Here is a 24,968-nt window from a genome sequence, read left to right as displayed (position 1 = left end):
TTTGATAAGATGCATGGATTATTATCATCAACTGAGGAGTTAAGTGGTGTGGATACTCTGGGGACTCCCTGTCTGGGAGCTGTTATTCGATTTATACTCACAATGTGGACAGAAAACCTCTTATTATTAAGACCATGAAGTAAAACTACAGATCACGGATCATATCCCAGAACAACAAGAAGTACAAAATCTTATATAAAGGAACTTTACGAGTATTATTTGTATAATTTTTGTATAGTGCGAGTTATGGTTTAATTATTATAATGATGGAATGTGACATCCTGTGACATCCTGAATGAAACGTTATGTCATAATCATGGTTCAGCTAATTTACCAATGCTATGTGAAATACAGGAGGTGATTTGAATTATGTTATCATTAGTTTACCTTGTGTAAAGGGTCTTAGTTAAATCCAATAAAACATTTTAAGAAGAAGGCGTCTCACAGATCCAATGAGACGGACAGCTGACGTCACGCCACTGGTGGGCTTGTCGAAAATATCTGAAACTGTTGCTCACATTTTCGGGTATCCCCGAGTAAGCAGTGCATTCTGCCACGGACGGTAACGACGGGATGTCTACCACTTGACTCCATCGTTTTCACACTCTCTTCATCATTTTTTCTGGCGGCCACATGCCGCTGCGCGCGTTCATGGAAGACGCGCATGCGTTTTGTGTGGGGGTAGGGGCTGGTGCACATGCGCAGCGTGCGGAGAGAGGCTGAGCCACAGCGCATGCGCAGTCGACCCCTCTCTCCTCTGTGCCCGTGGCTGTTATTGTGCGCCGTTTCCTCGAAGGAGGCACTGCCTGAGGTAAGCAATCAGGGCGTTGAAATGTAAGTGGACAAGGCGATGGAGAGCAGCTGTTAGTTTGGGAACGGAGACGTTCCCGGGCGGTGCCCCATGTTCTGAGGCGCCAGGCCCGTGTGTCTGGCGGGACGGGGCCGGCGCCATTTTGGGACGAGGGAAGGAGAAGGGAGCGGGGGAGACGGGAGCGGGGTAAGGCCTGCAACAGCCGCGGGGAAACCAGTCCCGATGCCGTTGAAGGGATCTGGGCGTTCGGTGCTGGAGAGCGGTGAAGGAGAAGGATGGTGGGTCCCCCCCCCGTCCGAAAATGTTCCAGAGTGGGGAAAAAAACAAAATGGACGCGCGTCAACGCGCCAGGAGGAGAAATGGTGGGAAGGGGAGACTGGGCGGCTAGAAAAGTGCCAGGGCCGTAACTTCGAACTGAAGGGTCAGCCTGTACTGCAGATAGTCAGTCTAATTAAGCTGAGAAGAGCGGAATGCCTGCAAGTGTTTATATTCGCGCGTTTAAAAAAAGCCCAGGATGCATCACGGGAGCATTTGTCAAACAAAATTCGCATAGTTCATTTATAACTTGGTTGCATTTTTTAAAAAAGGAACGCTGGAATTAACTAAGGGCGTTTCTCGTGCCTCTGCTTTGATCTCCACGTTTAGACTAAAGGAAAGTGGTAGCTTTGCATGGGGTTACAGAGGGACAACGTACAAATGAAAAATAGTGGTGTCGGGTTGATTCCCCGGGTTTTGGAATAACTGGGCGGGGGGGATAAATTCTGCCTTTTGCAGTGTTTGAATAAATAAAGGGAGAAACAGACATGCACAGACCCACAGAGCTGGATGATAGTCAACATGCCTTGGTGGTTGGTTTGCTCAAACGCTGCAGAAAAATGGAAAGAAATAAAAGATTAATGGATTTTCTTTGTAGTATGTCTGATCGTGTGAGGAAGAAAATAATTAGCATGTAACTAACTTTATTAAATCCTTCCTTTTATTCTAATAAATCAATGGGAAGGGAGATTAGATGTTGTCAAGATGAAACAGGAGCAAACCAGACAGATTATTGAGTTTATTCCTCTCTGAATAGTATGATGTATGAATAGTATGACATTCTATCCTGAACTTTTCTTTTGATATTGTTTTACACATCTGGCATGTAACCATGTGAACCTTTTTTAAATGAGCTATTATTTACTCTTGTGAAAGAGTTCTGCATCTCTATCACTATTTCACGATAATACCATGATACTCAGACCATGTTACATCTCTGTAATGCTGATCCCAGTATACAGACTGCTACCTGGACACTGTAGACCAATCCTGAAGCAAATTAAAACCTGGCTAAAGGGGGGCATTCATGCACTTCAAGACTGGCACATGTTCAAGGAAGCAAGTGACTGCATAAATCTGGAGGAGTATATGGCAGCAGTAACCAGTTACATTAGTAAGTGTATTGATGAGGTTGCTGTGTCCAAGTCCATCACTACTCACTCTAATCAGAAACCATGGATGACTGAGGATATGCGGCTGCTGCTTGGGAACTGAGACACAGCCTTCAGAGCGGGAGACAAGGCAGCCCTGGCAAGAGCCAAGCTGTCTAAGTCCATGAGGGAGGCAAAGTTTGCGCAGCCCCAGTACATTCAGTCACTTCCTGGACAGCAAGCATTACTCTATCTCCATGTACTGGTGATGCCTCCCTACCTCATGAACTGAACAACTCTACGTGCAGTTTGAGGCAAAAAACGACGTGGCAATGGAGAACACCACCCCTCCTCCAAGCAATCAGGTGCTGTATCTTATGGCTGATGTTAAGAGAAAACTAAGCAAAGTCAACCCAAGGAAAGCTGCCAGCAAATGTTCTCACCAACATCTTTAAGATTTCCCTAAGTAGTAAATGGACTGTAAGCCCTTAGTTGCTTCAAAGCTGCCACCATTGTCCCTGTGCCCTGCCTCAATGAATAACATCCTGTTGCACTCACGTCCATCATCATGAAGTGCTTTTAGAGGCTCATGGTGCACATCAAGCACCTGCTTCCCCCCCCCTCACTAGACCCCCTGCAGTTGACATATAGATCCAACTGCTCCACGGATGATGTTCTCACCACTGCCCTTCATCTAGCCCTCACCCACCTGGAAAATAAAGACTCATATGTTTGCATGCTGTTTATTGACTTCACTTTGGCATTCAACACGATTATACCTCAGTACCTGATCAAAAAGTTGGACATGTTGGGTCTAAGTACCTCCCTTTGCAGTTGGATTCTCAACTTCCTGATGGGGAGACCTCAGGCAGTCTGGATTGGAAACAGCACCTCCAAGATTATCACACTGAGCACAGAAGTCCACTGCTGTTCACTCTGCTGACCCACAATTGTACAGGCAAACACAGCTCGAACCACTTCATGAAGTTCCCTGATGACACGATAGTGGTGGGCCTTAGTAAGACCGAGGAGGCAGCATACAGAGACAAAGAGCAGACACTAACAAACTGGTGCAGAGCAAAAAACCTGTATCTGAACTTTTTTAAAAAAGCAAGAGAAGGTTATCAAGATCACGGTCTCCTGACCGTTGACAGTTCTACCATTGAGGTTGTCAAGAGTATCAAGTTCCTTAGAGTGCATTTGGTAAAGAATCTCACTTAGTCACTTAACATCAGCTCCATAGTCAAGAAAGCCCAGCAGCGTTTCTACTTCCTGCGAAGGTTGAGGAAAGTACATCTCCCACCCTCCATCCTCACTACATTCTTCAGAGGATGTAATGTGCAACTGTATCACTGCCTGGTTTGGAAGTTGTACCACCACGGACTGTAAATGCCTTGATGTAGTTTTCAATGGGTTTCTGTAGCAACTTCTTTGTCTCTCTGCATAAATGTACATGCTTGTAGAAGTAGATTTCAGAGTCAGATAGCAATGGAGACTGTTGCCTACTCTCCATAATAAATTGTGTGAAATAAAGTCTGAGACAATAGTTGAGGGCTCCTATCACTTAATTTCCTCAACACTGGGGTCAGATATTTAATGCTTTATGGCCTCATTTAGTCTGCCCCTGGATTGTTAACATATCTGTTGCTTCCACTGAATGTTTTCAAAATCATAAAATCAAATCACCTTTTAACATTCTATATTCCAGGAAATATGACAAGCCTTATGTCCTGAGGTCAGTGACTAGTGGAGTTCTTCAGGAACCCCTGCTTTTTGTGAATTTTATAAATTACTTCCTTCCAAGAAGTGGAAGGATAGGTCAGTTTGCAGATGATACGAAGGTTGAAGATGTGGATAGGTTATCGTGGGGGGGTTGTTGTCAGTTACAACAGGATATGGACAGTTAGGTGGAAAAGTGGCAGATGGAGTTCAATCCTGAATTGTGAAGTGATGCATTTTGGAAGGTTGAACTTGAAGGAGGAGTATATGATTAATGGCAGGATTCTTAACTGTGGAAGAACAGAGGGACATTGGGGTCCAAATCCATAGATCTTTCAAGGTTGCTGCGCAGGTTGGTAAGTTAGTGGTGTTGGTAAGCTGGCCTTCATTAGTTGGGATGAGGTGAGTTCAGGAGCCATGGGATAATGTTACAGCTCTATAAAACTCTGGTTAGACTGTACTTGGTATATTGTTTGGTTCTGGTCGTCTCATTGCAGGAAGGATGTGGAAACTTTGGAGCGGGTGTAGAGAAGAATTAGAATGATGTTGCCCAGATTGGAGATCATGTCTTGTGAGGCAAAGTTAACTGAGTTAGGGCATTTTTCTTAGAGTAAAGAAGAATGAGAGGTGATTTAATCAAGATCTATAAGATTATGATAGGGATAGATGGGGTGGACCTTTTATCTAGAGCGACTATAGCAAATACCAGAGGACACTTTTAGGGAGGAAAGTTTAGGGGAGACTTTTGGGGTGGGTATTTTTATAAACCGAGAGTAGTGGGTGCCTGGAATGCATTTCCAAAGGGAGTGGTGGAGGTTGATACAATAGGGAGATTTAAAAGCCACAGGCATATGAGGGCAAGAACAATAGAGGGTCATGAGTGTGAGATGGAGTAGTTAAGATAGTTGAGAAGGTTTATAGTGATTAGCTTAGCTTTGTGTGCCTAAGGAGGTAATGTTATATGTTCTGGGGAACCTCTACTCCATTTCTTCTAAGGCCAATACATTTTACAATTTTTTGCCTTTTGAGTATCCCTAATTTTATTTGTTTCATTGTTTGTAGTTGTACTTTCAGGTTCCAACACTGTATAATGGTCTCCATAAACCTCTTGCTTTCTAAGCCCTGTGCCTTCTGCACTTTATGTGCCCAGGCAAAATCTTACTTTCTTTATGGTCATGACATCAATACTATCATTCCATTAATGTTGCTGATTTTTTTTCCCCCCTGTATGGTAGAATGTGGTGATGGACTCTAAAAATCTTTTGGATACTTTCTTTCTAGTTTTTGATCATTTAAGTAATATTTGGATTTGTAGATAGAAAATATATAACCTGTCGCCTTCATTGAAGTGCATTGGTGTTAATTTTTACCCTGCATTCTATAATGATCTTTCATAATTTTATGTTTCTATCCATATTGTTTCTTGTTCATTTCATAGTTCTATACTGTAGTGAATTTGAATCAATGTATATTTGACTTGCAAAGGGGGTTAATGAAGAAAATTGCATTAAATGAATAAAAATGGCATATGAGAAGAGTGAAGCTGGCACAGGGAAAGAAACAATTGAAAAGAAAATAATTCTACAAAAATTGTGCAAATGGTGAAAGACTAGAAGTGTATCAAAGAAGATTTGGCTTCAGGGTGAAATTAGGAAATGATGCCAACTTACTAAATTGTATATTCTTCATAATAACAGCTGGTGTATTAGGTGAGGGAAATGTCAAAGTTGAGGAACAGCCTGGACAGGAAGAAATTAAAAGGAAATGCAGATGAAGCTTTAAGAAACTAGAGTGTTTCCCTGATGCATTAATGAAGGTGAGATCATGCAAGCCAGAAGGTCCACTGTTTGAACTTGTGGTTTAAAGGGTTTTTAAAATAGTTTTGAATGTAGGCATTGTGATGAGACCAGTGATTTATTTTTTTTGTGTTGGTGAGTCACTAGGGGAAATATTGCATATGCTCCAAATTAATGGTATCAAAAAATGATGTTGACCATAAAAGGCAATGTTAAGGTAGATGTCAAAAGTAGATTTTAATTATTGCCTTAAGCCAGGCATGGAGATGTGTAGATGTCAGATCTTGGGGCCTTAACAACTGAAATCAAGGTTGCTGGTAACGAAGCTTATAAATTTATGGGCAAGCAAAATGGTTCAAAGCAATGAAAGAGCTTATTGATTAATTTCAATCTTGCTGTACACTTTTACCTGTGCTAAGATTTCCTTTTTGGCAGTTATTTAGAGCTTCCCTGTTCTTTCAGGCCATTGCACACACTATTTCATAACAATTTTGCATGGCTTTTTAAAAGTCTGTTTCCAGTAGTGTAGATTCAGAGGACAAAGATTCAAGTATTTGGCAAAAGGGGTGGGGGGGGGGGGAACCAATCACTCTAAATGATTTTGATACTTCTAAACTGTTCCAAGAGTAAATTCCGGTATCTGATCATTCTTGTATAAATTGACTTGGATCAAATCTAAGCACTCAAAAGAAAATGATTGTTGAAGATTTGAGATGCAATATTTAAATATTGTCTGTGGAGAAAGATTGACATTTCTGATTTTTTTTTTCTCAAGCTGGTTCTGGTATTTGCTTAGATTTACTTCATTTAATTTTAACTGCCCATTTCATGTGCCTGTCCAATAACTTTTAAGTTTCTAAATTTTCAATGCATCTTGATTGGACAGTTTTTTTGGAGAGAATTTTTGTTTTCTAGTTTGCTGCATCACTCCCCCATCCCTGTTTGCGGCAGCACTCTCTCCCACTTTCTCAGCAACATACACCCCCCCCCCCCCAATGCGATGAATTCCCCACCAAGATAAACATTACTGTACTTAGTTTTGTTTAATCATTTAGACTTGCCAGTTCTAACCATTTGCGGTGCCACAGGGTGGCCATCCCTGGTACTGCATCTTTTAAAATGGGATTGCTTTAACATCCCATCTCAAAGACTGGAACGTGGACGATAAGGGGTCCAATACATCCAATTTCATGTTAAAATGGGGCACGTTAAATTGGGGTTCCCCTGTACTGATCACACTCACCTTTTGCCCTCTGACTCATTCTGGCACATCGCTGATGTCTTCCACAATGAAGTTCTGTTTATGCAATAATTTTAGCAGCCCAATCAGTACATTCTTTAGTTGGTAGTTTCAGCTACAGATTTATGGTGGAAAGTGTGCTCACCAGCTGCATCACACTGGCCTGAGGATACCAACACCCCTGACCATAAAGCCCTGCAAAAGGTAGTGATCCAGGAGTCTACAGTCCAGGAAATCACAGGCAAAACCCTCCAACTATCGAGGACATCTAAGGGGAATGCTGCCTTTTGGAGAGCAGCAGCAATCATCAAGGATCCATGCTACCCAGCACATCTCACTGCTGCCATCAGGAAAGAGATATAGGTGCCACAAGACTCGCACCACCAGGTTCAGGAACAGCTGCTACCCCTTCACCATCAATGACAAACTCAATCAGGAACTCATTTAAGGACTCTTGCACTTTATTGTTTTTCCCCTCTTGTTTTACATAGTTATTTACATTTCTTTATTTGTTTACATGTGTACATTTTATAGTTTCTTTTTGCATTACCAATAAATGGTAATTCTGCCTCGCCTGCAGGGAAAAGAATCTCAGTATGTACTCTGTCAATAAATCTGAATTGGTAGTTTCCAAACTCCTTTTGAATTTTCTTAGTGACAGAATTGAGATGCAGTGAATACAAAAGTCAACATACAGTCAAAATAAACAAGACTTTCATGATAAAGCGTGGAAAAATTTAGTGAGAAGTGAAAAAGGAACAGTTGGTAATGGAATTTTTTGGGGAAAATGATTCTCATTTCTTTGTGACTTGGGTGTGAAATCTAGGCCAGCGTTCCCGTGCAAGGCAAAAGGACTTCTACAGAGGAGACGTTGAATCTAGACTCAATCTGCCTTTCCATTGGTTCAGTTGGATGTTAAAGGTACTCTGCGCCCATTCGAAGACGAGCAAGAATTTTGTGTCCTGGCAAATATTTCTGCAGCCAACGTCACCAAAATTAGATACTGGTAAATTATTTATTGCTGTTTATGGAATTTTAGTGTATACAAAATATGATGTTATAGGTCTTATAAAAGAATGGTAACTGCAACATTTGAATATAAAAGCAAGTCAGTCAGTGATGAATGATAATAAAATAATGCAAACTCTTGGTAGTACTGAAGGTTAGAATATAAATTATATCCATTGGTGTTGTGGCCATTTGAAATATTTCTCTGGTACTGTTGCCAGTCTCAATTTTGCAGGTGCACAGTCTGAATGATCATGGTTTTGCATTTGGGCTAGCCATTAGTCAAGCCAGAATTTGCAGCCTTTCATTCATGCAGTTACAAAACATCTTGTATGTCTGCAGGTACATTTGCAGATGTTCTGATAAAATTGGATACTTCATAGGCTGAAGAAAAAATTTCTCATTTTAATTTTGGTAGGTTCCAGGTTGATTGGAAAGCTAATTATTGTGTCTGATGGGTGTTTTATAATCGTATTGGAGTAACTCTAGTGAAACACTGTTAATGTTAATAGGTAGTGTAAATCCTAGTGGTGCAAAGGGTTTATCTCAGTGTTGCATCTCACGTATCAATATTTGGGGAATCTGGGCAGTTTTATTTCACTTCATTTGAAAAGCATGGTCTTTTTCAGAAGTATATTTAAGAGGCTGAGGATCTCATAGATTTAAAATAATGTTCCTGGTTATTGAAGCTCATTTTGTAAAGGCTGTAGCTTTAGAAATAAGCTTTCAGTTTGCTTAGAAAAATATATGCAATTTTTGTCTTTTAATTTGAAAAGATGTAGAGTAACAATTCAGCTCTGTATTTAAACATATCTGATCAAGTTCAAAATGTGAAAGGAGGCATCCTATTAATTTTTTTTATCATTCTGAATTTAATCTTTTTTAATCACATGACTGGTATGACCAGTGTTCTGGTTTTTTTTCCATTATGCGCTATATGCCTTGATAGAGACATATTCAATGTTGTTTTGCTTTCTTGATAATTTGTAGTGCATCTGGCCCTAAAATAGGGAGTCTTTTTGCGTGCACAGGAATTCATCATGTGATTAGTTTGATCCCTGTTGCTTTAAGGGAGAGAGAAAGTTGCTCAGCTTCAGATAAATTTAATTTTCTGGGATTTCAATATTCCAAGACTTTGGTCCTTTAAGAAAAATATTTTTTAGCGCCATAGTGTGCTAAAACATCTGAGAATGTACACTTTAGTGCTATATCGCCCACATCTCATCAAGGTGCCATTATCTTAAGATTGTTGTCAAAGACGACGTTGTTTCTACAGTTTTGATGTTTGTAGTCAGATCTTTGGTTGTTTTGGCAACTGTTGGAAAATGCACTCTGCTAGTTGATTTCTCATTGCCTTGCCAACCATCTTTTTTCTACATTATGCTCTTGAATGCTGAGTGCATGGATCAGCAAGATAGGATGTGTTCCTGAAATGTTTTCTATTAGCTTTCAGAATCTCTTCAGAGGTAAGATTTTCATTTCAGGCAGCTTCTCGAATAGGTAATGTTTATAATTACATTTCCATGATGACGAGAAAATCATGGGGAGGGTGGTCTTGAGGACAAAATATGCATCAAAAGTGTTTCAGTTACCCAACCAGAATTTCTTGAGTTGGATGTGCAACAGTTGTATTTAAGCACTTGCAGCTATTTCTTGCCAGCTGATTGCTATTTTAAAACTTGTTGGCCTTATTCCTCAAAGGTATATCCCTTGAATTCTGTGCACACTGCTTTTTGGTTACCAGTTGATTCAGTTTGTTGGCAACTGACAACATGTTCAAGAGATGTGTCCTTGCAAGATGAGACATTAAATCATTTAAAATCCCTTCATAAAAATGATTTGCTTTATCAAAGTATGAAATGAGTGTTGTAACACACTACCATCTTTCTCTTTCAGTGGCTTACAACACATCTACTCCATGTGTTACTTCCCTTTCTGGGGATAGTTACAATATCTTAAAATGTTACAAAAATGTTTTTTTATCCTGAAATGTTACAATGATTGTATTAGCATTCTTCAAAATGGCTGAGATTTCCGAAAAACTTGGGTTTGAAAAATCCTGTTTACTTGAAAGGGTTTGGTGGTCAGTTACCATTTTGCTGGTATTGGCCGTTTTCCTACTGACGTGCCTTTTGAGATTCTTATCGTTTCTCATTAAGAGGTTGTATAAAATACAAAGAAATTATCCCACTGCACTGGATTTTGTATGCAACTATGAAATGTTGCATTCGATCTTGTTATTTAAACTGTCTTTCTACAATCCAGTTTTGGACTTCTGACTTTGAGGATGGATCCAGACATATGGTCCTTTTAAGACCTTGAGATCCTTGATCTAACATTTTTGTTTTAACTTTTCAGCCTGGCAAAGTTCTCTGGGGAATCTGTGCCTTTGTCGCTTCAACCATCTGTTAGCCGAAGTTAGATAGTGAAACAACTTTCTACAGAGCCAGCAAAGGCTATCTACTAATCACTGAAGAATTATTTTACGGTGCTCTTGCCAGTTTTGAATTAGACTCTCTCTTGTGCCAGAATGTCATTGGATGGAGCCCCACAGGATCATGGCCGTTGCATGAAGAAAGACAATCATAATGTTGGATTCTTTCCTGCAGCCCAGTCTGCAAATGTCCATGCAAATCTTGGGAGAATGCACCAGGGTGCACGAATGGGTGGCGATATGAATTTTGGACGGGGTCAGGCAGTGGGCCTACAAGGTATGGGACAAGGACATCAAGGTATAATGTCTTCAGGTGGGCCTTCACGATCCAGCGGTGGTTTGCCTTCCTTGTTTGACGTAAGCAGTCGTAATCAACCTTCACTTTCTGCTCAGAAACGGATTGATGCGGATAGGGCCAGTAATATTTTGGCTACCTTTGGCCTTTCATCCAGGGACTTGGATGAACTGAGCCGTTATCCTGAGGACAAACTTACTCCTGAATCCTTGCCAGACATTCTTATGCAGCTTAAAAGAAAAAGGAATGATGATGGAGCATCTTTCAGTTACAGCAGAGGTGACAGTTCTCCTCGGGAAGATCGTTCCTTCAGAGCCTCCCGTAGTGAGTGGGAGGAAGAAAGGCGCTTTCGGAATAATTTTGATGGTCGTAATGCTGATCCAGTGGTCAATTATGACCATGGTTTTTCTCGAGAGGCGAGTTTTAGATATTATGACAGGAAGGACTATGAGCCTGAACGATTAAGAGCTGATGACTTTCGTAGGGATGATATGCGTTTATCTGGCCCAATGTATAAATATGATTCCGATTATGGAAAAATGGGGCCTTCTTCCCGTGGCCAAGAAAGGTCCCTTTTGGAAAGAAAACGAGGATCTCCTTCACTGAGCAACGTAAACGATTACCATGGTTTCTTGCCAGCACTGTTCCCTCATTTGTGTTCGCTGTGTGATGTAACTGTTCATTCTGTGAAGGTGAGTGGCCTCTAATTTAAAAATTGCTTTATAAAGTATAAGCAATAGCTCTTATAGGACTTGTGGAAACCTCATTTGGGTCTTAATTTGTTCCAATATTCTTTGGAACGTCTTAGCAACATGAAAGTTCTACACAAGATCTTTTCATTATTGTCATTATTTTGCCAACCATTAAAGATGATCGAGAAGCAGTTGTCATTAAAGTATGTATCTTAAATTCATGAACAGACTGCCAGTGGAAATTACAAAATTTAAAAAATACTTGGTGAAATCAAAGGGGTGTGCAGTACAAGTGACCCATTATTTTCAGTTAACAAGTAAATGACATCTCTCCTGGAAATTGTGCACTATGCCTTGACAGCATTTGTTCTGAACTACTGGGGCTTGGGTCTCAGATTTTTCCATGTTCGTGTTCTTAAATATCAGCATGCTTTATAAAATTGCAAAATATTGGTTCCAAAGACCATCCTCTAAAGTGATGTGTATTGCTCACTTTTATATGTGCCAGGTTCCTTCCAGTACACTGGGCAATTTTTCAGAAAGCAAATAGAACATCCTAACCTAATATCCTCTCTTCCCCTTGTTTAATAACTGAAAGAGAGAAGCTGAATTTTTTTCTAGTAAATGAAAGTCAAAGACTGCAGATGCTTGCAATCTGAAATATGAATAGAAAGTGCTGGAAATACTTTGGAGCTCAAGCAGCATGGAGAGAAGTGTTGATGACTTAGAACCCAGGATAGTTTTGCTTTAAACTTTCAGTTGGTACTATAGTACTGCATCCGAGAGTCCCAATACCCTGTTTCTTAGCTGCAGTAAGAGATTATTTCTAAGATGTTAAGAGTTAATGGTCAATGTAACGAGTCAACTTCGACTCTGCTGCTAATGGCATTTTTTTTTTAAATCTTGAAAATTTATCTTCATGAAAATGTAAATGGTTCAGTACTGTGCACACATTTGATTTTGTTGTATAAAGTATTAATTCTCAAAAAAAATTTTGAATAAACTGGACAACCAATTTTCAATGCTGTTGATTGTTATAGACCATATAGATGTTTTTAAGAAACATAAAATTAGTACAGACTTCTAAAAAATTGTTATTCAATGCAATTTTCCTCCACAAGGAAGATGTTTAAATATTACTTCATGGTGATCCAAGTAACTTCATATGGTCATTTTTGCAGTTTTGCAAAGATTCTTAATTGTGTGTCTAATAGATTATATAAATATAGACCTTTGTCCTTTGATAGGCCATGCAAGCATCTCATTAAGTGACTTCCATGTGGTGGTGCCTTTTATGCCAATTATTTTTTATCTTATTGCCTATGCACACAAAATTATCAACAGCCTGACAACTTTCTGAATGGACAAAGGTGTTGAATTGTCTCTTCATGGATTTGGTTTCTTTCCCCATTCTAACTGATTTGAGAAGCATTGGACAGAGCAGTGTCAGTAAAATAAAGTCAAAAGCATTTTCATGATAAATGCCAGTTGACTTTCTGGTTAAAATTTTACTCATTGACCAGATTGCACTAGACTTTAAAAGATGCCATTTCTGTGCTTGGACAGTGGATCAAACTGCTGAGCTTTAATTTTGGAATTCAACAAAGAAGATTAATTAAACCAACGGGGCAGGTCTCCGTGTAATCTTGTTTCTCCAAAACCTTTTACAGTCACAATGAAGTAGAGGCTCGTAATAACCTTCTGCATTCTGTTCATATCACTGACCTAATGTGGATGGATTTGCTCTTGCCTTGAGTAATTAACTCAAATATTGGTTAGTATCACAGCTTGGTTCATAACACTGAATTATCTACTTAGAAGGCAAACTAAATGATGTCTTAACTGGTGATCATTTCATTTTCTTTCTTCCCCTGGCCCTTCAAATTTATTTTTAGAAATCTATTCTGTACTATTACATGTCAATAAAGGAATCCTGAACAGTGAAAAGTAATTTTGAATGTGGAGGTCATGGATGAAGTCCGGATAGGAATGCTTCGGTGGGAATAAATTATCCATCTATGTCCCTTTGTTCTTCCCAAACATTGATCATTCATTGTTTTGCCAATTAAAATCAGATTCTCCACATTTCCTGTTGAGCAATTTGGCTATTAAAAAGCAATATTAACATGAATTATTGTAATTTCACTGAAAATCTTTTGCATTTTTTCGGAGGGGTTTGAATATCTTAAGGATGATGAGTCACAGTATTGACTTTTCTCTAGTTCAGAGATTGTTGGTTGAAAACCAGAGGACACATCTAGATTCTTGGCACCACTCCCACGAAATGGTATTAAATTCTCACAAGTGGTCAGCTGTTGTGAACAAAACTGGTGGTCTGGCACAAAACATCAATTTTTTTTTGTAGATAAATAAGAGAAACTGCAGATACTGGAAACTGGAGAAACAAAATACTGGAGTAATACTGACTATCTTCTGCAGTTCCTCCAGTATTTAATATATTCAATACTTTTTGGGCTTTTTTTAAGGATTATTTACAAATTGCTTGCTGTACTTTTTTTAACTCAGATTTCAGTGCCTTAAAGCGAGCTTTGAAGAATTAAATTTAGACCTGTAACAGGCCCGTGACTCCAAAATACACCAGTTAACCTGCAATGCTCATAGGTTTTTGAAGGGTGGGAGGAAACTGGAGCACTTGGAGGAAACCCACACAGACACGGAGAGAGTGTACAAACTCCTTACAAACAGTGCCACATTTGAATCCGTGTTGGTGGCATTGTAATAGCGATGTGCTAACTGCTACGCTAACTGTGCCACCCAAGAGAAAAGGCCTACGATTCTGTGACTTTTATTTTGCCTGCTCAGGCATTTGGATTTGATGGTAACTGAGAATATATCATTTGGCAATCATTGTGCTTTTGACTCATTGAAAAAGGATGGGAGAACACCTGTGCACAATGATTCTTCTGAACATGAAAATGCCTTTGCAGTAGTTTTGTCTTTGTTATCCCATTTCTCTTAAAGAATGGCTTAGGTGCTGTGTGCTTGAAGCATCTTCAATTATTTAAAAAAAAAATGTTTTGGCATGGTTTGCATTAGCATGAAGTCCCTTAATGAGATTATATGATAGATGAGATTGCTCTTTGGGCTTTGACATTGATAAGTACATGGAAGAAAAACTTAATTTGAAGAATGAAGTTTGCTGCATTTGGGGTGAGTAATACATTTTCATGAGCTGGCCTAGTTATAAACCAGTAAAAAATATTAATTTGCTTAATATTGAATGCACATATTTGCTCAATTTATGTTAAAATGTAAATACAGTACAACTCTGAATAGTCAAAATCAAATTCTCTGAAATCCTCATTTATCAGAATTTTTTCCAGAGCCGAACTGTCCTCACAGATGGGGAGAAAAAATGAACTTGACATGAAATTAGAATGACAATTGTCCTAGTTTCAGATAACGCCCTCCCTTCTCTCCATTTCTTCTTTACCTTCCCCATTGACTTTTTTTCTCCAACTCTTCTTCTCAAACTACGTGCCACTGTCTTCCTGCCGTAAGCAATTGGAAGAATCCCTTGTCCCAGCATCCCTTTTCCCTTCCTCCTTGGCACACTGGAGTTCCTGATTCCCAACCCTCCCCTCAGCCTACTATCGCACACTCACACAGGATTCCCCGTAAGTGTTCCACTGGCCCGGGTATCAGTGGCATCGATGGGGATGTGTTGGGGATTGGTGGCGGCGGTTGCCAGCATTTTTTTTAGTGAGAAATAAACATTATTTTAATGCTTAAAAAGCCTTCCCTGTTGTTTGATGTTATTTAAACATTGATACAAGTGATTTGCTGTTGCTCCTGGGCTATTTTTAAAAAATGACCAGTTATCAAAAAAAATTTTTTATCCAATTATAGGCCACGTCTCAACCATTTCAGATAATCTGTGTTGTACTGTAGTTGCAAATAAAATTGCAATATATTGAATGTTCCATAACTTCAGCATAGAGATAACAAAAGAAATTATCTTATTCATTACAAAGTCTGGTTCTTCACATAATATATACTGTGTATATACGAATGAGGCCGTGAATTTAAAAGAATTTAGGATTTGATAACTTAAAACTTATTTGAAGAAATATTCAATTGTGAATTGGAGATATAGTTTAATAATAGGATACTTGGCAAAAATGCTGAGAAGAATGCCATATAGAATAATTCCATCTGTGCATATGATTAGTTTTTAAAGAAATAATTTTAAAACTTGGATGCCATGCCCAGTTAGTTAAATTATGTGCTTTGTCACTTTGGATGCACAATGAAATGTCGCAACTTTTTAAAACTATCTTCAGTTGCTATATGCAAAATAAAAATGGCACCAAAAGCAGAATGATTTGTAGTTTCATTTGATTCTGATTTGGTTGTAGCTGGCCTATTGAAATGTTTGTTTCCAGCTATTTAGCTGCAGGGTTATTAAGAGAGAGTGAAACATGAAAAGTCTGCAAACACTTGTGATTGCTGGAGGAACTCTGCTGATCTGTAACATCCATAGTTAACCAACGTTTTGTCTGAGCCCTTCAAGGTATGAGTAAAAAGCAGCCAGATGCCTGGAGAGAGGGAAAGAAAGGGCAGGGGGAGGAGTACAGACCCAGCACCTCATATTCTGTCTGGATACCCTCCAACATTAACAGTTGACTTCTCTGGTTTATGTTAGCCCCCACCCTGCATCCTCCAATCCATCCTTCAATCTTTTCCTGTAGCTGTTTCTCTCTCTTTCCCTTTTCCCTCTGTCTCCTTTCTCCTAGCTCTGCATTCACAGAACCAACACACACACCACCCTCCCCAATCCTCCAATCAATTCTCACCTTTCCTCCTCTAGTCTCCTATCCATATCCAATTAACACTTTGCCTGTTGGTCTGTGCTCTTCCTGTCCTTTCTTTTATCCCAACCTTTTAATTCAGGCATCTGTCTGCTTTTTACTCGTACCTTGAAGAAGGGCTCAGACTGAAAACATCCTTTTTTTTTTAACCTCATATGACGATATGAGACCTGCTAAATTTGTCCAACATTTGTGTTCTTGTTAAGATGGAGCTCAATAAGGTCCTCATTCAGTGTTTTAGCAAAGATGGCAAATTAGTAATTATGAACCGAGTCACCCTTGTAGAAGAGTGGAGATTAGTGATAGTACTCCTGATTAAGTTACACTTGTTTGAGCTTGGCACTCACCAGTCACAAGACTGGACACACTTTATTGTCCTTAAATAGCCATTATATAAAAAAATCCCCGTGACAAACTCTTTCCCAGCTATCTTTGTCTTCTAAAATTTGAATGGTTCATGGATGAAACGGTCAATTTTTAAATTTAAAAATAATCTAGACTTAAAGCATGGTGATAGGCCCTTCTGGACCACGAGCCCATGCCACCCAAATACTCACAACCCCTGAACTGGTGCTGTAATATCTTGTAAAATAAGATTAAAATAAGTGGTGCAGGAAACATTGTTAAAATAGATTGCCACAGTTAATGTAGGAGTAAAGGTTCCATTATTGTCACATAATACTACATTTAGAATGTAAATTCATGAAATTCTTTAACTTTTGTCCACTGTTGGGCAGAGAGTAGGCATAAATTGTTTTAAACAATAAAAAGTAACACTATTATAGCACCACTGTTCTTTAGTTAATTGCTCACATGGGTTTATTTGGGCAGTGTGGTCCAGAAGGGCCCATAACTTAAAATTTTGTCCTGGTGATTTTTATATTGAATTATGGATATTCACTTGTACATGGAGAATGAACCACATGCAAAAAAAAAAGCAAAGATTTGCAGCTACAATCCATTTTCAAACTGCAATTGTACACAGTGTATATTATAAAATAACATTACAGGTTTTTGATTCTGAAGTTTTACTTGCACTTAGTGCAGTGTAATCTTTCAGTAATTGTATAATTTATGCTACACTGCATTGAAATTTTTATTGTTTAAAACAATTTATGGCAAAATGATTTGCTTCTGCAGAAATGAAGGAACATGATTTGTATGCTAAATACAAAGTGATTTTTTTTTCCTTTTTACCCTCCCCTACTCCTATTGTGCAGGAATGGAATCATCACAGGAACGAACCAGCACACAAAAGACGTTGCTTGCTGCTTTTGGAAATGTATGCAGTTTTTATTTACTATCAAAAGATTAGTAACTTGCACTGTTTTGCAAGTTAACAACAAAATCATGTGGAATGTTTGGCATTGTACATTGTACAATGTACATTGACATTGTACCCTCCTGACTGAGCCAATTCATTTTAAAGATGTTTGTGAAAAGAATGGAAATACCACTGTTGGATGGATTTACTTTGAGTTGAAGAATGCCACTGTGAGTTGCTGATTTTGGGAAACGAGAGGAGCCAGGAGGAGTGTTCCAAAAATACCTAGATACTAAGGAAGGAGGAAAAAGAAAAAAGCCATTTTCTGATTTTTTTAATAGAGATTTGCTAACCTGTCAGTTCTGGGTATTTTGTGGCGCTTCCTTCAGGTGAAATTATTGCAATTGTTGATTACCATCCCACGTTTTAGTACCTCCAGCCCCTTGTGTTCTTTTCCAAAATAAAAAATCACACTTCTTTCTTGTTTTGCCTCCTCTCTACTGCTATTTTGTTCAGTACATGCACTTTTTGAATATGGTTCAAGGTTCCTTTTATTGTCACCTACGTGATGTACTTTCACTTTGTCTGCCGTAAGGCAAACAAAAAGCCTCTATGAGCCTGGCACCCCAAACATGAGAAAGAGAAGCAAAAAAGAGACCCTTCAGAGTTGCTGAGTGTCCTTGGATTCGCCTCCAGTGCTCCCGCAGCCTCTGCTTCTGCACAGACCTATTTATTCAATGGCAATCCGAAATCCAGATCCAAACCTCCGTGATTAGGAAGCCTTCAGTGCCCTAGGCCCTTCAGGATCCCTTGTCCTCAGCACTCTTTCGAATCCTGGCTCTGATACCTGGTTCCCATGAGTCAGTCTCCAGCAACCTGTGTTGGTCCCTCTGCTGCTGAGCCTCTTGCTAGTTTGCTGATGTCACCATTCTGTAGGGTAGTCTCCCATGTTTCCCTTTCTCAACAAGGGGTGTTACCCCGTTTCTGGGGCCCTGCGCTGGTCTACTTGGTCCCCTGGAGTCTGCAATCTCTTGTGGCTGCTGCTGAGCACAGATGCCGCAATCTTGGGCATCAACCTTGAGTTGCAGTATTTTACTTAGAAACATCGCCAACTCCTTTAACAGGCTGTTTAAAGCCTGTATGAAGGTGGTTCAGGTCTGTTACCCTATATGTGAAGTTACAAAAATCAAACTTTTTTTAAGCGCCAAGCCGACATGATGTCACAAGTTGAAAAAAATTCACTACCTGACTTACCCCTGACGCTCTGTTGGCGAAAGTTTGATAACAACAGATCTTTGTGGTATAAAACAAAATTTTTGCTTCTGGCTGGGAAGATGCCAAATGGAGCTGGGTTCAAGTCTTCAGCATCTGACTGCAACCTGAATCTGTAACATTGACTCCATTCTAACCATCGGGTGCGGTGCGGTTTACATCAAACAAATCGCTTCAGGTTCCCGGGCAGGAGCGGGGACTGACGGAAGGGGTCAGGACAGGCGGTGGAAACATTTGAAAAAGCCATAGAAGAGATTTTCTAGTGTTTGGTGCTGCATTTATCTTATTTTGTAAGCCGAGATCATGTTTTTTAAGTACTGAACATTATTTCATGTGAATTTTCTACTTGTGGCATCATGTTGGCAAAGTCTGCCATTTGTTGTGGTTTAACTGCTGATGCAGGTATTCTGTTGATGCTACATTATTCCCAAAACCGAAAAACGTCTAGTCCCAAGTGTTCCGATATTGAATACTCAACTTGTAATAACTAAGATTTTTTTTAGAACTAATAATGATGAACAATTGATCTGGATTTTTTTTATCTTCTCTGTGGCACTTTGAAGGAATTACTGCAGTTCACCGTTTAGGAAATCATCTTGATGCACAAAACCTAGCCTCTAACCTGCATGTGATATATATGTGGCTGTTCCATTTTCAAATTGCAGTTACAAATACCATTTACATCTACTTTTATTTAGGATGGAATTTGGCAGTGGCTTGTGGAAGTATGAAATGATGACATTTGTCTTTTATTTCTAGTTATCCACAATGGGTTCCAGAAGATGTGCCCTCTACAAGGTCAGTTTAAATTGCTTTAGGGATACTTGAGTAAAGATGGCTGTTTGAAAGTGCTTAGTCTATGTATTAGGACTAGCATGCAGGAATGGAAGCAGCATATTTCACTCCAAAGGCATGAATCCAACAGCTTTTGCTTACAGTTTGATCTGTCTCATTAAACTAGTGGTTGGTATGAAACTAGTTTTTCTCTGTATAAAACAATGTGAGAACTGAGTTTGTGTGTACAAAACAAAGTAATTTGAAGAACGCTTAGAAAATTGTGTTCAGTTCTGGTCACCTCATTTCAGAAGGATGAGAGGGTTCAGAGATTTACCAGGGTGTTACCTGGATTGAAAAATAAGTTTCATGGGGTAAGGTTAGCAGAACTGGGACTTTTCTCTTTGGAGTGTAGAAGGACGAGAGGAGACTTATTTGAAGCTTACAAGATTGAGAAGCCTAGATAGGGTGGATAGTTAGTGCCTGTTCCCTTGGACAAGAATAACAAACACTAGAGGACATATGTACAAAGTAAAAGGAAGGAAGTTTAAGGGAGACATCAGAGGTAAGTTTTTTTAAAGAGAGTTATGGATTCCTGGAAAGTTCCCAGGGGTGGTGGTGGAGGCTGAAACATTAGGGGCATTTAAGAGACTCTGAGACAAGCATGTGGGTGGAAGAAAAATAGAGGGTTAAGGGGAAGGGAGGGTTTTGTCCTTTTTTAAAGGAATATATGACTCAGCACAACATTGAGGGCTGAAGGGCCTGTACTGTGCTATGTTATAATGGTGTAAATGGGTGATTCTCTCTTACAATTTTGAACCAACCTTGCAGCTTCTGAAATTGTTGCATGCTCAGATTGTTGATTGTGTGCACAGATCCTTGGTTTGATTTTTTTTGGTTGTATTTACACAGGGAGTGTTTAATGAATAATTATTCTCCTTTGGATTAAATATAGGAGCGATTCATCTGCTCGGCAGTCCAATATTGCTCCAGATGCAGCATCTGCAATCCTTGCTGCCATCAGACAGCTGGATGCACTGGACCCTCATGGAGGTCAGTAGAAGATTCTTGTGTGCTTTTTCAGTGGAGAATCACAGAATTGTTTTTCTCGTGTTCAACTATGCACCACGTTTTCTAAAATAATTCAGAAGACTTGACTAATTTTTTTTAAAGTAATCTTCGTATAGAGTTGGTAAAAGGAATATTTGATCCCATGGTTTAATTTAATGTTGGCAAAAAAATTAAATGAAAAATATAGAAAATTGGTTATTGCTGTCATTTGCAAAGTTCTATCATTGAAAATACAGCAAAGAGAGAATCACAAACAAAACAGAAAAAAAAGTCAAATTCATTTTCTGAGGAATTAAGAAAATGAATGTCTTTTTCAGCATTTGAAATTGTCTCATCAAATTTGATAGAATTTTACTTCCCCAAATCAGTATGGTAATAAAGTTTATTTTTTTAAAAAAAGTGATGTAATCAATTTATGGCAACTCCCTGCTCATTTTTTGGATTCTTGCAATGACTTGATATAAAATTAATGACTATTTTGTGGTAATATTATTGGAGAGTTTTTTTTCCATAGTTTTGAAACTATAGTTGTGTGCTAATAATGGATTTTTGTTTAGAAGAAAACCTAACAAGTATTTTAAAAAATTGTAATTCAATATCAGTTTTAGTTTCAGCATGAAATTGTAACTTGAAGAGAATTCATGGCATGTTTTGTGTGTTTTTTAGGCAACAGAAAAGGTCAAATCCAGAATAAGCGAAACATGGTCTGTTTTCATTAATTTTATGACGTGAATAATATCAGCGTTTTCAATTTGGTACTTTAGTTCTGGTTTGCGAAGCTACTTTTATTGTTTGAGCTAAAGTGAATTAAACTCAATATGGATATTAATTCCTTTAAAGATCTCTGGTAATTTATCATGTAAATAGATTCCATAATTGCCTTCTTTAGGTTAGGATCCAAGAAATAATCCCTTGTTTTAAGCTTGAATTATAATACATTCCCTTTATTACAGAAAATTATTTATCCCATTGGGTCCTTGTTGCTCTCCGCAACCTTCTTCGTCCAGTCTTAGTAATCCACCTTTAGGTTCTTTCATCCTTATTAGACTTGTTGTTGAATGCATTTGTGTTAGCTGCCTCAGTTGTACCTGGGGATGAGAGTCCCATTTTCTAACCACTCTTGAATTGTGCTGTAAATTTAAAACAATTTAATTCAACATTCCTGATGAGATTAACTTACGAATTGAGTGCATAAAATGATGATGCTATTTGTTTTCTTCTAAAATATTTGGTTGTTGAAACTTGCAGTTAAGTTGTCCTTCCTTTCAAAAGGCAATCGATGAACCCGGTCGAGTGCTTCACATGACAGAATTACCTAAAGGAAAATGCAAAGTGAAGGACATTCTCAAACTTGCTCAACCTTTTGGAATCATTACAAAATACTTGCTTTTAAATACAAAGAGTGAGGTGAGTAAAGTATGGCACTTGCAGGATGAAAATGTAGTGAACCAAAGTCCCTTATAGTGAACCTCTGATTGCTAATTTGAGTTTTGTTGAAGTTTCTAAAAGCATAGGTGAAGCTTTAAAGATTAAATTTGACTTGAAGCACTTTGAAACAACTGCTGTACCTGCCATGATTTGATAATGAGATCTGTACTCGCTGTTTGTAATGGTCATATACAAGTAGTTTTCTTTTGTTGTTAAATCAATAATTTAGGGGTTTGTGGAAATGGCCACAAGTGGACAAGCACAAACAGCAGTCGCCTTTTACAGTATGAAACCAGCAATTCTTTACGGCAAGAAGGTCCGAGTGGATATGTCTCACAAATACAAAGAAATAGATTTGAAGGTAACTGAAATGGATTGTGCTTTGGTAAATACTTTAGACATTTTTATTTTGGTTTTAAATCTAGGGAAAAATTGTTGTTTTACTCTTGGTGTTTAATAAGTTCGTACACAATTACTTTTCCATAGTGCATCAATTGGGCAGTGTTTAGCACAAGGTTGAAATATTGAAAAAATGTAAACAGTGTTAAGTATTATGCCAAGTTATAAAACCTTTTCCTCCTTTTACTCACTTGGCTACCTCAATTCCTGTCTTCAGCTGATGTGGCAAGGTTGTTTTGTGTTCTACAGCATGGAAACTGGCCCTTTGGTCTAACTTGTGCATGGTGATCAAGCTAGTCCTATTTGTGGTCTCCAAATCTTTCTTATCCATGAAACTGTCTAAATATTTTTAAATATTACAATTGTCCCCGCTCCTGTGGTCCTCTGCAGTTTGTTTCATATACCCACTGCCCTCTGTATAAAGAAGGTGCCCCTCTGATCCCTTTAAACTTTACACCTTTCACCTTAAATCTGCCTTCTGATTTGGTCCTTCCTTAACCTTTTAGATTCCAGGGAGAGAATTTCCAGTCTCTCCTTATAACTCAAGTCTACTAGTTCTGGTGACGTTCTCATGAATCTTTATCCAGCCTTTCTAGTTTAATGATAACTTAGCTACAGCTAAGTGGCATGAATTGCTCCCAATCCTCCCAAGTGTGATCTCATCAACGATCATGTACTCCATGTTCTTAATGATGAAGGCAGTCATGCCAAACACCACTTTCACTGCTCTGTACCTGTTCAACCAGGTTTATCTGTTCTACAACACTCCATGACTACCATTCACTGTGTAAGCCCTAAACAAGAGAGACTGCAGATGTTGAAAAAAAAACACTGGAGCATCACAAATTGCTGGAGGAACTTAGCAGGTTAGGCTGCTTCCATGGAAAGCAATAGATCATCAACATTGCATTAATGATCGATTGCCTTCCATGGATGCAGCCTGTCCTGCCGAGTTCCTCCAGTAACTATTGTTAACTCATGCTTGTTCCACCTGCCATTCCTTGGTCCACTTTCACAGTTTATCTTGATACATTGTACACTTATTTAGGTTTACCTCAAAATGAATAAACTTTTCAGTTAGGTACTACAAAGATACTAATCTTCTTTCTTCGAACGTGGGTTTGACTACATGTTGTATTAGATGGGCCAAAAGACCAAACATTTGGATTCAGAATCCATCTTGGGAAGAGAAAGTTTTAGCTTGCATAACTTCATCAGAGAAATGATTTTAAAAATAAGATTTGGCATTTAAGCAGCTCTACTTATTCTAAAAAAAAATTTTTTTTTCTTCTCCCAAAGCAAAAACAAGAAAAAAGTGGTGGCAGGGTGGCGCTTCTGCAGAATCTTCCTCCCTCTGGGTACTCGGATGCTGATGTTGTGAAAGTTGGTGCCAGTTTTGGAAAAGTGCTCAATTACATTGTGATGAGACTCAGGAACCAGGTATCTTTTCCTAAGGAAGGCAATGGTTTAAATTTTACATTAGGAATTTCTGCTATGAAAATTTAATACACTATATTGTTCATATCCAGAAAGTACCATGGGTAAGGGATGAGTGAGGAAATAAGGGAATAAGAAAATGGCAGTTGCTGAACCATGGAGTCCAGGGATATATCGGGTTAATCTTGCATACTGTGAATGTTCAGAAGTGATACTATGATTAATATTCCATGGACTTTATTATGATTACATCAATACTGTAATCAACAGGCCTTTTTGGAAATGGAGTCAAAGAAATGTATGGTAGACATGGTTAAACACTTCAGGAAAACACCTTTAATATTTCGAGGTACAAAGGTAACCGTGAATGCATCTCAGAAATATAAAACCCTTGTATTGAAGGTAAGGAATAACTTTTCTAATTGTATTCCTATATAATTCATTGGCCATAAAGTTCTCTGTAGCTTCCTAAGGTGATGAAAGCTGTGTCCTTTTACTTAATGGCTTTTTAAATATTCAGAGTTGTCTTTCAATTTTTTTTTTGTTCCAAAAGCAAAGTATTGCTTTGCTGGAAATAGTAGATCATGTAGCACCTTGGAGAAGCAAGAAAGTTAATGAAGGTTAATTAACATTGTCAGAACAGGGAAAAGTTGAATGTTTTAAGATGTTGTGAAAGGAAATGGGACTTTTTTTGGCTGGGAGTTCTCACCATGTACATTAGAACTGTTCTCTGATACCATACTTCCTGATACATTTGGATATCATCCTTTGGATTTGGTCCTTTTTAAATTTTTATTGATTACTGTTGAAATGACAATGGTTTCAATTTATCCACATGTAATTTCCTCTATCCTATGATCATCTGTGCTTGCAGCACTGCTGATTGAAGACCTACCCACACTTTGACATTAAACTTAAAGACTCGCTTCTACCCTTGGACTGAAATCAACTCCATCTAGATGAACAACCCTGTTATAGAACATCAAACCATTGTTTCCCAGTCACTGATCTTGATTCCTCTGGAGAACTTATTTCCATGGTCTCTAGCTTCAAAGTTCTCAAACATGCAAAGTTTTCCTTTTTCCTCACT

General features: G+C 38.6%; 1 protein-coding gene across 8 annotated transcripts in view; it reads left to right on the top strand.

Annotated features, from left to right (window-relative positions):
* The first annotated feature begins 470 nt into the window (after positions 1-470).
* LOC138743669 (matrin-3-like) overlaps positions 471-24,968 on the top strand; it is a 49,515-nt gene continuing 25,017 nt past the window's right edge. For 3 of the 8 annotated variants that reach the window (XM_069899241.1, XM_069899237.1, XM_069899242.1), the window contains exons 1-11: positions 721-811; positions 7,799-7,978; positions 10,339-11,401; positions 17,454-17,515; positions 19,529-19,567; positions 20,499-20,596; positions 21,281-21,318; positions 21,887-22,021; positions 22,272-22,403; positions 23,741-23,881; positions 24,149-24,280. In XM_069899241.1, the coding sequence (XP_069755342.1) occupies positions 10,511-11,401; positions 17,454-17,515; positions 19,529-19,567; positions 20,499-20,596; positions 21,281-21,318; positions 21,887-22,021; positions 22,272-22,403; positions 23,741-23,881; positions 24,149-24,280 (1,668 nt within the window). In that variant the 5' untranslated portion in view covers positions 721-811; positions 7,799-7,978; positions 10,339-10,510. Of the gene's footprint in view, positions 812-1,069; positions 1,090-5,633; positions 5,753-7,798; positions 7,979-10,338; positions 11,402-17,453; positions 17,516-19,528; positions 19,568-20,498; positions 20,597-21,280; positions 21,319-21,886; positions 22,022-22,271; positions 22,404-23,740; positions 23,882-24,148; positions 24,281-24,968 lie in introns of those variants that run through there. The other 5 variants (XM_069899238.1, XM_069899239.1, XM_069899240.1 and 2 more) reach the window with 5 other exon arrangements.

The sequence above is a fragment of the Narcine bancroftii genome, chromosome 9, assembly GCF_036971445.1.
Source record: "Narcine bancroftii isolate sNarBan1 chromosome 9, sNarBan1.hap1, whole genome shotgun sequence".
In the NCBI taxonomy this organism is placed as follows: Eukaryota; Metazoa; Chordata; class Chondrichthyes; order Torpediniformes; family Narcinidae; genus Narcine; species Narcine bancroftii.
Note: the sequence above shows the minus strand (reverse complement) of the source record. Positions and strands in the feature narration are given on the sequence as shown.